The sequence below is a fragment of the Doryrhamphus excisus genome, chromosome 17, assembly GCF_030265055.1.
Source record: "Doryrhamphus excisus isolate RoL2022-K1 chromosome 17, RoL_Dexc_1.0, whole genome shotgun sequence".
NCBI lineage: Eukaryota > Metazoa > Chordata > Actinopteri > Syngnathiformes > Syngnathidae > Doryrhamphus > Doryrhamphus excisus.
The window spans coordinates 6372935-6388578 of record NC_080482.1 but is presented as its reverse complement, the minus strand read 5'-3'; the positions used below and the strand labels follow the sequence as shown (position 1 = coordinate 6388578).

General features: G+C 36.3%; 1 protein-coding gene across 1 annotated transcript; it reads right to left on the bottom strand.

Annotated features, from left to right (window-relative positions):
• Positions 1 to 4201: 4201 nt before the first annotated feature.
• si:ch211-198c19.1 (uncharacterized protein LOC100151013 homolog) lies at positions 4202 to 15640 on the bottom strand. The gene is made up of 4 exons (XM_058054004.1): positions 15515 to 15640; positions 14625 to 14758; positions 5196 to 5288; positions 4202 to 5123 (listed from the first exon to the last, which is right to left on the bottom strand). The coding sequence occupies exon 4, from the start codon at positions 5106 to 5108 to the stop codon at positions 4587 to 4589; it is 522 nt and encodes a 173-aa protein (XP_057909987.1). The 5' UTR covers positions 5109 to 5123; positions 5196 to 5288; positions 14625 to 14758; positions 15515 to 15640; the 3' UTR covers positions 4202 to 4586.
• Positions 15641 to 15644: the final 4 nt, after the last annotated feature.

Here is a 15644-nt window from a genome sequence, read left to right as displayed (position 1 = left end):
ACGACTAATTTTCCCCAGCCTTGGTCTATGTAAAAAAAAAAAAAAGAATCACAGAGCAGAATATCAGCCGTTTTATTTCCCACAGTAAAATGTAACTTAAAGCAGCATGAAAATGACATTATTGAGCCCCAACTACTTCTATAAGGCCAAAGTGCTTAGAAAAGCCCATCCACTTAATCTGAGAGCATTACAAGGTTTGACATTTCGTTGGCTCTTTTTTGACTGAAAGTGCTGTTAGACATTGAATGAAGCAGCTCGTGAAAAGGGCTGCCAGCTATCTCTTCTAAACTCTGCTCTTAGGAGTCACAAAGTGTCTTTCAGACATGAAAAATAGATTTTAGCAGTGATAGATTGCATAGTACCCTTGTACAGTGCGACAAAACAACACAGTGTGTAATTACGGGGCCTCTTTGCAGTGGTAATCATCAGCATAGATTATTTTTCTTTTTGATGCCAAGCGCGCTTTCCTCAGTGTTTCTTTAATCACTGTCATTTCAGTCAAATATTGCTCTCTTAACGGGGAAAAAAAATATTTATTTTGTCCATGCTGCTGTGTGTGTATGTGTAACATCTTGCAGCGTGATCGATGATCATCACTTTTATACCAAAAGGCCAATGATCTTCGCAGTGGGTGCATGTCCTGATTGTAGAATGGAATTGTCATTAGTCGATGTCCAGCCAGCACAGGTCTCTCATTTGTGTCGCCTCCTGGCCAATCATATGCCCATTAGTCTTCATTTTGCCTTTTATGGCTTGGGCCTGCTCGCTTCAATCAGCTCTCGCTCTCATTCTCTTTGCATTGCTTTTATCTTATAGAATCGACAAGGCAAGGCTGGCTTCCCTCCAGCCAGTATCTTTTCCATTACTCCAAATAAAAGCACACACATACGTCCGACGAAAACAAACTAGAACGAGCGTTGACCTCAGCCAAGGCCGATCAGTCCTACACAAGTCTGACTCATTCAGTTGTCAGGTAACGGGTGGGAGGATGGCGAATGGTAGAGTGGGCGCCAACTGGAGGGGCAAATAAGCATATTTGTAACTGGAAGTCATACAAAATCAGACCAAAAATGCAGCATCCATGTGCTGTTTTCATATGTGGAAATCATACAAATATATATTTTAGGGTACGGGGCGGATTTATTTTTAAATTTATTTTAAAATTTTCCTGATTATTGATTTTTGTCTTTGATTTAAAGTACCTATTACTGTTTTAGTCATAATTCATGTGCTTAATGCCACATCAAATTGCATAATCTATTGTGATCGCTTCGACTGCTCCCTCCTCCCTTCTCACGCGATGGACTATTCCATGTGAAGAGATATATTGGTCATATATTAGCATGCTAATGGTAAAAATGACATGTGTGAAGTATATAACAAGGGTATGGTATAAATGTATACATACCAATAAGAAATAAATAAAAAGTGGTGAGATAATAATAATAATAATAATGTATTTTATTTAATTATTTTTATTTAATTATTTTTATTTAATTATTTTTATTTAATTATTTTTATTTAGTTATTTTATTGTTTTATTTAATCATTTTATTATTTTATTTAATGATTTAATTTATTTTAATAATATTATATTATTTAATTAGTCATTTCAAAACGTGTTTTGAGTTACCATTTTATAGCTTTCTTAACATATTAATTGAATTTGTATTATTTCTTATTGGAAAAACTGATTTGGTTAGAGTACGTTTTGGTTAGAGTCGGCCCTTCTGGAATGGATTAATGACGCTAACCAAGGTTCCACTGTATTGCTTTTTTTTATTGTATTGCTTTCGTTTTTCCTCTCTGTCTATGTGTTCTGACTAAGCTGCTGAACAGTACAGGTAAAAAAAGAATTGACTAAAAATTTCAAGTACTCCCCCCACGGTTTAATAAAATAAGATTTAAAGATGATCTGCACACCAACAAAGTGGATCTTCATATTATAAACAATAATCATTCATTTTTCTCCACATGCTAAAACATTCTTTAAAATAACTCAAAAATAGCTCAACAGGGTGGCCATTTTAGAAGTGTTTATTTCCCTTTCATAAAAGACAACAATTTAATTCCCACTGACACAGCATGCATGTTGAAATGCTCTTCAAATGGAAGTTTTCAGAATGTCTTCATTCACTCCACAAAGAAAGAGAGGGGTTACAGCAAATGTAGCCTATTGTCTCTGTTGTATTACCCCCCAACACTCACCATTATGGTTTGATTTGGATGAAAGAAGCAATCATTTGTGTTTGAGCGCTATTTTCTTGGCCTATGGAAGAGTTGCTCTTGGGGGACTCAATCAGCCAGTCACAATAAATGAGATGTGACATCGCAATCTGTGGAAAGAGGCTCAGGTCATAATATGTGCCCTCATACATAAATTACGTTGTTAATGCACAGCTAATCTTTCAGACAAACGAGTGTAGCACCCGCTGGTGATATGCATATGCGGTTGTGCTTTGTGCAATAAGACCAACATCAGCAATCAGATCAGCAGATCAGCACAGTTTTATGGACGTCTGTTAGTATCTCTGCAGGTTCTTCTTTTGTAAAGTATACACAAAAACTTTGTTGACTTTACTTTGTCAACAAGTAGCTGTAAAGAAATTATTTCACCGGCCTTGTATCCAGTGTAATATTCATTTATTTATGCATTTATTTGCAGTTAATTTGTTTTCTTTGAATGTATGATAATTTCCACGATGTGGAAATGTGAAATGCCTCAAGACAAACCCTGCTGTGAATTAGGGTGAGTGGTTAGTTAGTGTTGCTAGTTAGTATTACTATGGAAACGACTAAATATGCTGAGGTTCTCATTGGGAGTGACCAGGATGGATAGGATCAGGAACAAGTACATCAGAGGGACATTACATGTTAGAGACGTTGGAGATAAAGTGAGGCCAGACTGAGATGGTTCGGACATGTCCAGAAGAGATAGTGAATATATTATATTTATATATATAATATATATATAAGGACTGCAATGCAACCAGTGAACCATTGCATGAAAGTAGGATTCAGACATCCAGGATAAATAACTGAGCTGGGATATCTCCAAAAACCAAGTCGCACATTTTGAATCTTTTGACAGGAGCAGGCTAACTCCACAGAATAAATCTCCATGGTAACTTATGTCAGAACATATCGCACGTTTCTGTAACTGAATTATGGATAAAATGAGGCAGGATAACCAAGATATCCCAGCTTAATCCTTTATCCTAGCTTTGTGCAACTGATATAATTTAGTTGTTTGGACAAAACTACCTTGTGCAGTCACAGGTATTGATCAATGTTTTTCAACAAAATAAGAATATTGAAGGTGTATCCTGTCAGTTCTTTTTAAATTGCATTGCATTGTTTTTATCACGGTTAATTGGTTCTAGATCTGATGGCAATAAATGTATTCCCGTGAAGTAGGATACAGTATTAATAAACTGAATATTTTCATAGTTAAAGCATGGAAATCCTGTTTTGGACTTTCTAAATACACAATTATTAGAGCCCACTGCACATGAAATAACAACCCTATAGTCACCTTTGCATAATATGCTAGATACTGTATTGTCAGAGAAAATAAGCCATTTAAGACATTCATAAAACTCAGAGTTGAGTTTTAGGTGGCGTTGGGCAAAAATAATCAAAATAATAGCCCTTTTTTTGGCAATCAAGTCTGGTGTGTGTTATTAGTGACACCTAGTGGCCAGTGTACTATACAGCTTATTAAAATTGTTTTCTTTTATTCTTCCTCTTACTACACATTCTCTATTTTTTCGGTTCTAGACCTGAGGGCAATAAATGTATTCCCATGAAGTAGGATACAGTATTAAAAAACTGAATATTTTCATAGTTAAAGCATGGATATCCTGTTTCGGACTTTCTAAATTATTAGAGCCCATGAAATAACAACCCTATAGTCATATTTGCACAATATTGTAGATACTGTATCGTCAGAGAAAATAAGCCATTTAAGACATACATAAGACTCGAGATGTTGGGGATTCAGAGTTGAGTTTTAGCTGGCGTATGGCAAAAATAATAATAATATAATAGCCCTTTTTTTGGCAATCAAGTCTGGTGTGTGTTATTAGTGACACCTAGTGGCCAGTGTACTGTACAGCTTATTAAAATAGTTTTCTTTTATTCTTCCTGTTACTACACATTCTCTCTTTTCTCTCACTAAAACAAAATGGTAACACAGGAAGTGGATGTACTTTTTAATAACACAATATAAACAAATGCGATTGTATTGTAAGTGACAACATGTTAAACACAAGATATGAAAAAATAACAGACAAGATGAAGGGCGGGATTAAAAAAAACTGTGCTTCTTCCTCCTCTTCTTCAAACATAAGTGTGATGTTCCTCAATAAACTTGTCAGTAGCAAATCAACTTTACCATACAATACAATGACGTCAGAAATCAGGAAGGTGATTGTTAATTAAAGAATAAGAAATAATCAACAACATTGTGTGTGACCTATAAGTACCAAAAAAATAATAATTGATGTAAAACATTCAAATCACATAGAGAATAGAATCATAAATGGTTAAAAGAGAGATTGTACATTAAATTAATTAAAATGCAATCAGGCGCCAGTGAGGTGTCTCAGATAAGCAAGAAGATCGGTGCCAATAATGTACGTCTGGTTTTTCACATAATGTGCAGATACATAGATGTCAGTAATGCGTTTATTATTGGAGTTGTACTTGACCACAACTCTGTCCTGATTACTTTTTGGATTGCTACGATTGTAGTATTTCCTCACTTCATATGGCAGGTCTTGAGCATGCGGAGAATTAAGGTTTCCGATTGTATAGTACTTGTACTGACTTTTGTCCATTATCGTCGGAAGCAGTTCGGGCTTTCGGTTTTGAAAAACATGAAACCCGTACTCCCCTTTAGTCGGGTAGCACAGGGCAACCATGTTGTTGTCCAGACATTTCCGAACATACCATTTCAGCAATTTGAGTCCATGTCGAGGCGGAGGTTGACCGAAGCCGCTGTTCTGCAGTTCTTGCAGTGAGTTCAACGTTTCAAGCGCAGACGATAGAAGAATTGATGGCAACATCAGGTAAAGAACACACCGAACATGTGAAAGCCGTCTCATCTTCACGACAATTATCTGTGGAACAACACAACATTAAAACAAAACAATTAGAATAAATATATCTTCATATTCAGATGAGTAGATTACCTTTTATTTGGTAAGGACAGATGCCAGTCAGTTTAAAGCTCACACCAGCAAGGTAGTCTTCCGCTTGCTAACAATGCAATGGATATCTGCGATCTTGAACGAAAGAATGAACAACAAAAAAGGGGAGTGTCATGGTTGTGATGCACCTGTGCAGGAAGTACAGTGCAGGAAGTTTGGTTTAAATTTAAACTGGTTTTGTTTTGATATTAAAAAAAAAAAACCCACACAGCTGCATGCATGCATGCATGTCATGGAAAGTCCATTATTTAGAAAGTTAATACAATAACTCAACTTACCGTATGTTCAATATATGAATGCAAATATCTAGTTTGACATTGACATACCCCTGTGATTTCAGATCAACATTTGCAACTTGTAAATGTTGGAACCCACTCCTGCTTCTTTCCAGTATGCCTTGCACACTTATTAAACTCACCAGTAGTGAATCATAATGTAAAATGACCCCCCCCCCCCCCCACACACAAATACGTCTAAGTCACCATCAAACATGCCAGGTTCCCTCTCATCATTGTCGGAGTCAGTCTCGCTTTTGCTTTTCAGCAACAATGCCGGCTTTCAGTTAAAGCAGATACCTTAGCCCAAGCATCCACAATCCATTCACACTTATAAATAAAAACATATTTCTGTATGCGATTAAATGTGATTAATTCCATATTAACTGTGGCCAATGTGTGATTAATCACGATTAAATATTTGAAGCGATTGACAGCCCTCATAAAAACATAGAAACATGATGACAAAAAGTGCAAAAACAAGGTGCCTGTGGCGCCGCATAAAAAAAAAACAGGAATAAAAAAAATAGTTAACAGGATAATAAATTCCAGGATGAAAATAATACTGACAAATTAAATGCAAATTCATGAATTTTATCAAGTGCAACACACAGTTCAAATAGTTAAAAAAGCACATCTGATCTAATCTTATTTACCAACTTGATAGCCCTGGGAACAAATTAGTTTGCAGTGAGGAACTCTGTACCTTCCACCCGATGCTAGCAGGTTAAAGTCACTGTGGGGGGTGTGTGATGGATCATTGATTATCTTATTGGCTTGTTGCAGAGTGGCGAGTTCATAGATCTTTGGACTGGAGCAATGCTCTTTTTTCCCCCCATGATTTTGCCAGTAGCATAAATTAGCCGACCCAGTTTGTTCTTTAGCACAGATAGGTTACCAAACCAAGGTTTCTTACTTGTGGGCGTGGGTAACAAAAATGTCTTCATAAATGATTCCTGTTTCATAGTTAACTATGGTGTATCATTTGTCATTCTGGTCTAGAACCAATTACTATGATAAACGAGGAATTACTGTATTAGTTTTGTATTTTCCTGAGGTTTGTACTGTACTTTTTATTTAATCCTAGCTCCCGTATAATAATAAATATAATAATAATAAAAAATAATTAAAAAAATAATAAAAACAAATAAAAAATAAAAAATAAAAAATAAAAAATAAAAAATAAAAAATAAAAAATAAAAAATAAAAAATAAAAAATAAAAAATAAAAAATAAAAAATAAAAAATAAAAAATAAATAAAAAGTAAAAAGTAAAAAGTAAAAAGTAAAAAGTAAAAAGTAAAAAGTAAAAAATACAAAATACAAAATACAAAATACAAAATACAAAATACAAAATAAAAAGTAAAAAGTAAAAAGTAAAAAGTAAAAAGTAAAAAGTAAAAAATAAAAAATAAAAATCTAAGTGACTAATTATCTATCTATCCATCCATCCATCCATCTTTATTTCTCAGAAAAGTTGGTTGGTTGACCGTCAACAACAAAAACGGTGACAACACTTCCCATCTCCACTCTCATTGATGATGGCTGTATCTTCCAGCACAAGGCCAACTTCTTGTGCTCCAGTCCTCAGGTAAAAAAAAAAAAAAAAACGCTGACGGCAAACCAGCATCTTGTTGATCAAGAGCTCGGTATCCACTCTTCTGTCTGTGAATGACGCTGAGACTAGCAATTAGCAAGTTAGTTAGCATCCGTGCACTGAGATAAATAAATATAAATAATACATAATAAAAATATTGCAAGATACTGCAACTATTACATGTTATCATCAGTGTACGTGTTAATGCGTGATCCCAGCATGTATATCAAACCATGCAATGTTGTTAGAGGTTTTCTTTTTAGGGATTTATATTTGAAATAGTTGTATCCCAATGACAGCATTGTAAGCTAGCTGAAATTAACTAATTTTCTCGTGTTATAATGCACAGAAAAGGGAAATAAATATGTTTTGATGTTTCACATAAGGGGGCTGCACGGCGGGCGAGCGGTTAGCGCGCAGACCTTACACCAGGGTTCAATTCCATTCTCTGCCATCTCTGTGTGGAGTTTGCATGTTCTCCCTGTTCTCTGGGTACTCCGGTTTCCTCCCACATTCCAAAAACATGCTAGGTTAATTAGCGACTCCAAATTGTCCATAGGTATGAATGTGAGTGTGAATGGTTGTTTGTCTATATGTGCCCCTGTGATTGGCTGGCGACTGTCGCCTGAAGACAAATGAATGAATGAATGAATGTTTCACATAAGGATTGTGAATGATGGGCAAAATTCCCCAAAAAGTGCAGTCCCTGTAATTGAGACTGTGCTTTATAATACAATATTTGGTTGAGTATGACAACGTGCAGTATATTGTACTAGTATTGGTTATAGTGTAGTGTTTCAGGAGAACGAGGAATTATGTTTATTAAGTAAACAATTGCTCTGACAAAGCTCAACCGAAGTCTAATATGTAATTCATGCCATGTCATTTAATTTACAGTCAAGCTCCCAAAAAAAATATTGTCCATGATTGTGTGCAAATAACATGCACGCTTGTTTACCCCCTATAAGTCCATAAAAGCAGACAAAGGCAGATAATAGCACTGATTTACATCATGCACCTTTTCCCTCTCCCCGTGTACATATTTAATGGTTTCAAATGGAGATAAAAAAAAAGGAATCTAATTGAGGGGACACTTTAGAGGTTGGCTCTGATATTTCACTTTGCTGGTCCATGCTTAACAAACGACAGGTTTTGTGTGAGTGGATGGTTTGAGGAGGGAGTTGGGGCGGTGGATGTGAGCTCTTTGACAGAATTGTAAAGCGGCAGAATGAACAGATGTCTCCCAATGATTAATGTTCCTCCCCGCCTTGCCTCAGAGGAGCTGCGTGCCCATGCATCTCTAACCCTGCACCAGCACTCTATAAAGCTAATTTCTTTAACTCGCAACTTTCTCTGTCTTTCCAGAAAATGCTCCACTGCTTATCTCTTCATTTACTTTGACCTTCTGAGACATCATCAGTTTGTATTTTTTAGGGGGTTTAATCACAAAAACCCAACATTAACATGTTGGTTACTCAACATATAGAAAATGCATATGGTTCCACTGGATATTCCCTACATATCCACATGGTGAGACTGTAAATATGCTGCACCTTGAAAGAAACACTTAAGAAAATGTTACAGGAAAATGCAAGGTCAGACCGCTCTCTACTGAGCAAAATCTTAATCTATTCCATGAAGGTGACTATATCACAAATTAGAATATATCTCTGTGAAATATTGTTTACTAACTTCAATCTAAAATGTATTTGTCCATTAATGTCAATATTTTTGTAACATGTATTGCCTTATTCATATATTTATTTATGTACCGTATTTACATAAATGACATGAAGCACAACAGCGACCCCTGCTGCATTCTTTCGGGAAAGGGGAAACCCACAAATAGTCACTAGGGAAGAAGCGCATTAAAATGCAGCACTGCATTGTAATGACTCGCAGGCATATGGTAAAGGGCTGACATTAAATATTTACACTCTTGGTTAATATTTTATATAGTAATTTGGTATTTAATTGGATTTCATATTTGATATAAATACATAACTAAGTGGGGCGTACTGTTCTCAAATTGCCAATCCACTTTATCACTTGCTCTCTCACACATGACAGGGGAAGTAAATATGACATAAACACTATATATGTGTGTATATCATCATATGTGGAACACACATGGTCATGTATTGATTGATTACTCACGGCCTGAGATAATGTACAGCAGGGGTCTCAAACCCAATCTGGGTAAGACTGGGCCGCATCAGGTTTTCCAAAAAAAACAAAAAAAAACGCATTTATTAAAAACAAAAAAATTAAAAAACTTCGTTTTGGTTCCAATTTTCTACAAGAAAAGCTCTGATAAAACATTCCACTGTTCTCAAATATCTTACTTTTTATTTTTCTACACAAAATAAGATGAAAAATAAATAAACAAATCAAGAATAAAGAAAATCAATCAATCAGTAATAAATAAATAAATATAATAATAATAATAAAACTGCAAAGAATAAAAACTTAAGAAACCACATATAGTTGCTGGGTAGACAAATAATTTTTTTTCAGATTAAAATGAACAAAGCATTATTAGAGCCCTGTAGACATGACAAAACACGACTATAGTCACATTTATACTCTTTTTATTTACAACATATTGCGCAACTGCAGGGTCTTGAGACACATGCTAACTCGCAAACTAGAGATCTAGCGACCTAAACGGTAGCCTTCGAGTTATTTCCTTTAAACTTAAATAGCCAAAAACTTACCACTTCCACACAGATATGGAGGATAACTATTAACAGTTATTTAACCTTTAACATGAACATTAATCAAACGTAATAATTTTTTCTGGGTACATGATACCATACAGCATCCGTATCAAACTTGCGCCGGCCGCACTAACATTAAACTTTCATATCAAGGCGGGGGCCTCAAACTAGTGTCCTGCGGGCCACACTTGGCCCGTGGGCCGCATGTTTGAGACCCCTGATGTACAGCTTCATTCATCTGTTTGCACAAAGATAATGCCCAAAAAAAAAGGCTTTCTGTCAACTTATGGATGATATACAATGTATTTAATGAAAATATTCAATCACAATGATAACTGTTGCCAGGATATTATTTACTGGGTGTACTCAATTTGATCATAAAACTGCTAAAACAAGAACAATCTGGGTCATCCCTACAAATTGTCGAGTTTGGAGCCAGTGTGCCTGTTTTTTTTTGGACCACTTTGGAAAAAGAAACCTTGTTTTTCCTTTTTATGTTACCCATCTGTACCACATGTCTCTCCCACTCAACTCATATTGGCTCCAGTCCCTCAACAACTGCTTGGATTATCATTATATGCATGAATGGATTTTTCAAGACTGTATAGCGTCTTAGAGCCCCAACTACCCCCCCCCCCCCCCCCCCACACATTCTCGTCTGCTTGTGATGCACACTAGATCCACAAGTCACAATGTGATATCACAGCATGTGTAAGCAAACTGATTGGATATTGGAAGCAAGGATTTACAAAACGAGCATACCTAAAAATGTAAATGCTGTAAGCCTATATTTTCAAAATCCTTTTGGAGAGAACTGCACAAATAAACACATTTTATACTACTATAAATTGTGTACACACCCTACTACACCCTCAATTTGATATTTAAATTACAACTGTTGAAGTGAAAGAATAAGAATACATCTGCATAACGTTATTTTAACAGAGCTGTCTCACTCTCTCATCACAGTAATCCCATCCCTCAGAAAGCTGGTGGAGGAAGCTCAGTAAATCACTCGAAAATCCTACACTAAAGCAGAAACTTTTTCATCCTAGTTTAGCTGTCAGTGGGGTTTAGAGGCACAGGGACTTCTCTTCGACCCCGCCAGCTCCATATATAGTAAAACAGGAGGAGGAGAAAGCATTTTAGCAACTTGGACTGACGGTACCCAAAGTGGCACCCTGGATTTTATATGGCACTCCCCATCAGTCCCCTACTCTAAATGTATGAAAGTTAGTCATTACTTCCTCATTAGTTCTTCATTAATACTTCATTAGTTCCACAGTAGTAACTACTCTAAATGTATGCATGTTAGTCATTACTTCCTCATTAGTTCATCATTAATACTTCATTAGTTCCACAGTAGTAACTACTCTCAATGTATGCATGTTAGTCATTACTTTCTCATTAGTTCTTCATTAATACTTTATTAGTTCCACAGTAGTAACTACTCTAAATGTATGCATGTTAGTCATTAGTCCCCCTCTAGTTCTTCATTAGTTCCACAGTAACTACTCTAAATATATGCATCTTGGGCATTAGTTCCTCATTAGTTATTCATTAGTTCCACAGTAACTACTCTAAATGTATGCATGTTAGTCATTAGTTCTTCACTAGTTCCACAGTAACTACTCTAAATGTATGCATGTTAGTCATTAGTTCTTCACTAGTTCTTCATTAATACTTCATTAGTTCCACAGTAACTACTCTAAATGTATGTATGTTAGTCATTAGTTCCTCATTAGTTCCACAGTAACTACTCTAAATGTATGCATGTTAGTCATTAGTTCTTCACTAGTTCCACAGTAACTACTCTAAATGTATGCATGTTAGTCATTAGTTTTTCAATAGTCCCACAGTAACTACTCTAAATGTATGCATGTTAGCCATTCATTCCTTATTGGTTCTTCCTTAGTTCCACAGTAACTACTCTAAATGTATGCATGTAAGTCATTAGTTCCTCATTAGTTCTTCCTGAGTTCCACAGTAACTACTCTAAATGTATGCATGTTAGTCATTAGTTCCTCATTAGTTATTCATTAGTTCCACAGTAACTACTCTAAATGTATGCATGTTAGTCATTAGTTCCTCATTAGTTCTTCCTGAGTTCCACAGTAACTACTCTAAATGTATGCATGTTAGTCATTAGTTCCTCATTAGCTCTTCACAAGTTCCTCAGTAACTACTCTAAATGTATGCATGTTGGTCATTAGTTCCACAGTAATTACTCTAAATGTTCATTAGTTCCTCATTAGTTCTTGGTCAGTTCCACAGTAACTACAGTAACTAGTGAATAAATAATCACAATAGTAACAAATGACATCATTAAACAATTGATCCTAAAGTAAAATTATATTGACTAAATGTCTGACCGATTTGGCATAGCTTTATCTGTGTGGGAACACCTTCAGGAAGATGTCAAGTATAACAACAAGGACTTGAGACAGCACGTAAAAATACCGCAGGGTATGTCATCATTGTCAGTGGCCATTGAATAAACTGTCAAAAAAAAACATTTAGCTCAGAGGAACAGGCAGCAAAGAAGGGATGGACTGTATCGCAGGTGGAAAAGGTGCCTTTCTTTAATATGCTGTATAGTGATTGAATTAATTATTTAACTATAACTTGGTCGTGCTCAAAATCGTGCTTTGGACCATTGCTCAAAATCAGCACAAACTAATCAAGAGGACCAGACCAATCCAAAGTCCATCTCAGTGTCCCCCCTGCATTCAAAAGGGAAGGGAAGTGTGCTATGTGTCGGGAAGGGCACCCACAGTTACTGTTTGGGAGAATTTGTTAGGATCCACATTCACCTTGGCAGCCATTTCACAGTAACAACACCACAATGCCTTCCAGAGAAAATTTCCCTTGTGTGAATTCCACTCCAATCTGATGCTCCAGGGAAAAACATTTACTTTGAGGGCAGTCATTGCATTCCAGTGAGGCCTGACCCAGGAGACTCTTGGACATTATGTGTCCTACTGCAAGATGGGTGCATGTGTCTGGGAGATGTGTGATAATTTGGAATGTGTAGTAAACGCAGTATCGGGAAAAAAAAAAGGATCCCACAGTTGTATTCATTTGCAGTTATTTTGTCCTTTACGTATTTTTGCAGGGCAATTTACGCTTGCAGATATCCCCAAAATTGCTACTTTGGTTAATTAAAGATGGATGTGTTCTGTATTGCTCATTACAATGTTACCTTGTTAGTGGTGGTTGATGTTGCATTTTGCACATAAAGTCCATGGATTCTTTTTATATTGCATGCATAAATACACCAAGATGAAATCATTATTTTTTTTGTAGGCATCATATACATGTTTTATCGGGAAATTATGTTGAAAGTTAACTTTTATGACCATTTGCATCCCTAGTATTTATAATGCGAACATAAATCTTGCTTCTCCTTTTCTTGCTTGATTCCTGGAAGTTGCAAGACCTCCAAAGTTGTGACCGTCAGATTTGGACACAACCTCACAAACTCATGCTCACGCAGGCTTTCATGCTTGATTTCATTCTGCTATGTTGTCACTATGATAAGCAGCAAAGGCTGTTGGACAATGTCTTCCACAAGACACTCTTAGATCCCAAATGAATACAAGCAAATGCATAGGTGTGTTCTGTGAACATTTACAGAATAAGGAAACCCACAGCTTGACCAGAGAGTGCTCTGCGGTATCTGCAGTCGTATGGCCGGCATAGCCGAAGCTAATGTGAGCCCAAACAGGGATTTTAATCTTGCGGAATGCTTCCGGCGGCCGTACCAGTTGCAGGACCAGCCACACCATGAAAAAAAGCGTCTTATAGTCCGTTATTACCGTATTTTCCGGACTATAAGTCACACTTTTTTTCATAGGTTGGCTGTTCCTGTGACTTATACTCCAGAGCGACTTATAAATGAAAAAACTGTTTATGTTCTATAAACACTGGACACCTTTTCTGTTTATGTTTATTTTTTGTGTCGCTAATAACCATTGTGTTAGCATATATTACAGCTATTCAGCCTGTTCTCGTTTCTTTTATTGTTAGAACTTGCCTTCTAAGAGGACGTAATGTGCAAAGTAGTTTGTAAAATAAATTACCCGCAAAAAATGTGATTTATACTCCAGTGTGACTTATGTATGTTTTTTTCTACCTAATTATGAATTTTTGGCCTTGTGCGACTTATACTCCTGAGCGACTTATAGTCCAGAAAATATGGTATATATATATATATACGTATATATATCGACTTCATTAGTTCCACATATATCGACTTAGCATCACAAACTGCTCAGTTATGACTGCTGAGTTATTCTTTTATTAATGTTAGAACTTGCCTTCCAAGAGGACGTAATGTCTGTTTTGGTGAAGTAGTTTGTAAAATAAATTACCTTCAAAAAAATGTGACTTATACTCCAGTGCGACTTATGTTTGTTTTCTCTACCTAACTATGTATTTTTTACACGATGTAACAAAATGGTAAAAAAAACTATATCAATAATTCCACTTATGAGTTAACAATAATAACTAGTTTTAATACAATTACAGTATAATGAAGGTGAATTTTCCCTGATTTTTGGCGCCCCCTGGAGGTGTCCTTAGCATCTGCCTATATTGCAGCCTGGTTCAACATTCCTTCCATGTATACATATGCTTCAATTACCCATTGTGTTTCACTTGCCTGTTTCTTTCAATATTGTTTAACTGATCCCATGACATAATATGTCTAAGAGCTTTGGAAACTCAGTAGTAAAATATAATATGTGAAATATATACAAATGTATTTTGCCATCACTCTGCTATTTCTATTCCATCAAGTTCAAAGTTGAAGGCATAACCTGAGATGAGAGGCTTTCCTGTCGCTGTCTCAGGGATACTGCCTCGAGAAGACCACCTTGAGTATTCAACCTTAAACCGTGCTATTAATCCAAAGCTGTCAGGTTGTCTGAGGAGCAGCACGTAATCTTCCAAACTGCAAAGGAAGGTAGAACATACATCACCCGCTGTGGATTTTAATACGCTAAATCAAAAACAGAGGGTTAGAAGCTGCAGAAAGTGCACTTATGTCTCGGTGAAGGTCACTCCAATTATGTTTGATGGAAGTGCATCCTCATAAGCCACTTTTCCATAAGAGGTGTCTGCTTATGAATATAAATCAGAATAAGAAGCTGATGTATGTAAGGATGGTAGCTCGTCGGGTTTTGCAGTAGATGTTCCCCCAATGTCAGTGTGACAGGAGAGGACGGAGCTTCCATTAGGGCGGGGAATTGGTGCAAATTTAAATCTGAGCTACACATGGAAAAGGCAATATACTTACCAACATTTTTATGTCTTGTGTGAAATGAAGGCTGTAAAATTCTGGGCAGTTTAAACAAATAATGCTAAATAACACATATTTAAAAATCATGCAAAATTATTGATTTATAGGTGATGCCAGTACTAAATTACAGCAAAGAGTTGTGTATTACCATTAAATGTCACCTTTAATAGGCCGCGCAGTGGAATAGTGGTTAGCGTGTTGCCCACACAGTCAAACGACCTTAAAAGATCTGGGTTTGAATCTCTATATTGTACATGAGTTTGCAAAAAAAAAAAAAAAAAAAAATGAGCTACATGCATTATGTCTCCTTTCCTCCTTGACACAACGTTGGGGAGTTTGTGAGATTATGAAGGACATAACCATATAGCCAGGCAGGTGAAAACAGAATTTATATGGATCCTCACTGACCTCCAAAAGAGAGCGAGGGGAGAGTCAAGCCAAGTTTATTAGATTACTTCTGATGTCTGGTGATGGACTGCTTTCCCCTTTTCACCCAATCACAGAGAAGGCCAACGTCTGCTCCGTGGCTCGTCACTGG

Coding starts and splice junctions, on each gene's coding strand:
- si:ch211-198c19.1 (XM_058054004.1), bottom strand. CDS start 5,108: ATGAGACGGCTTTCACATGTTCGGTGTGTTCTTTACCTGATGTTGCCA.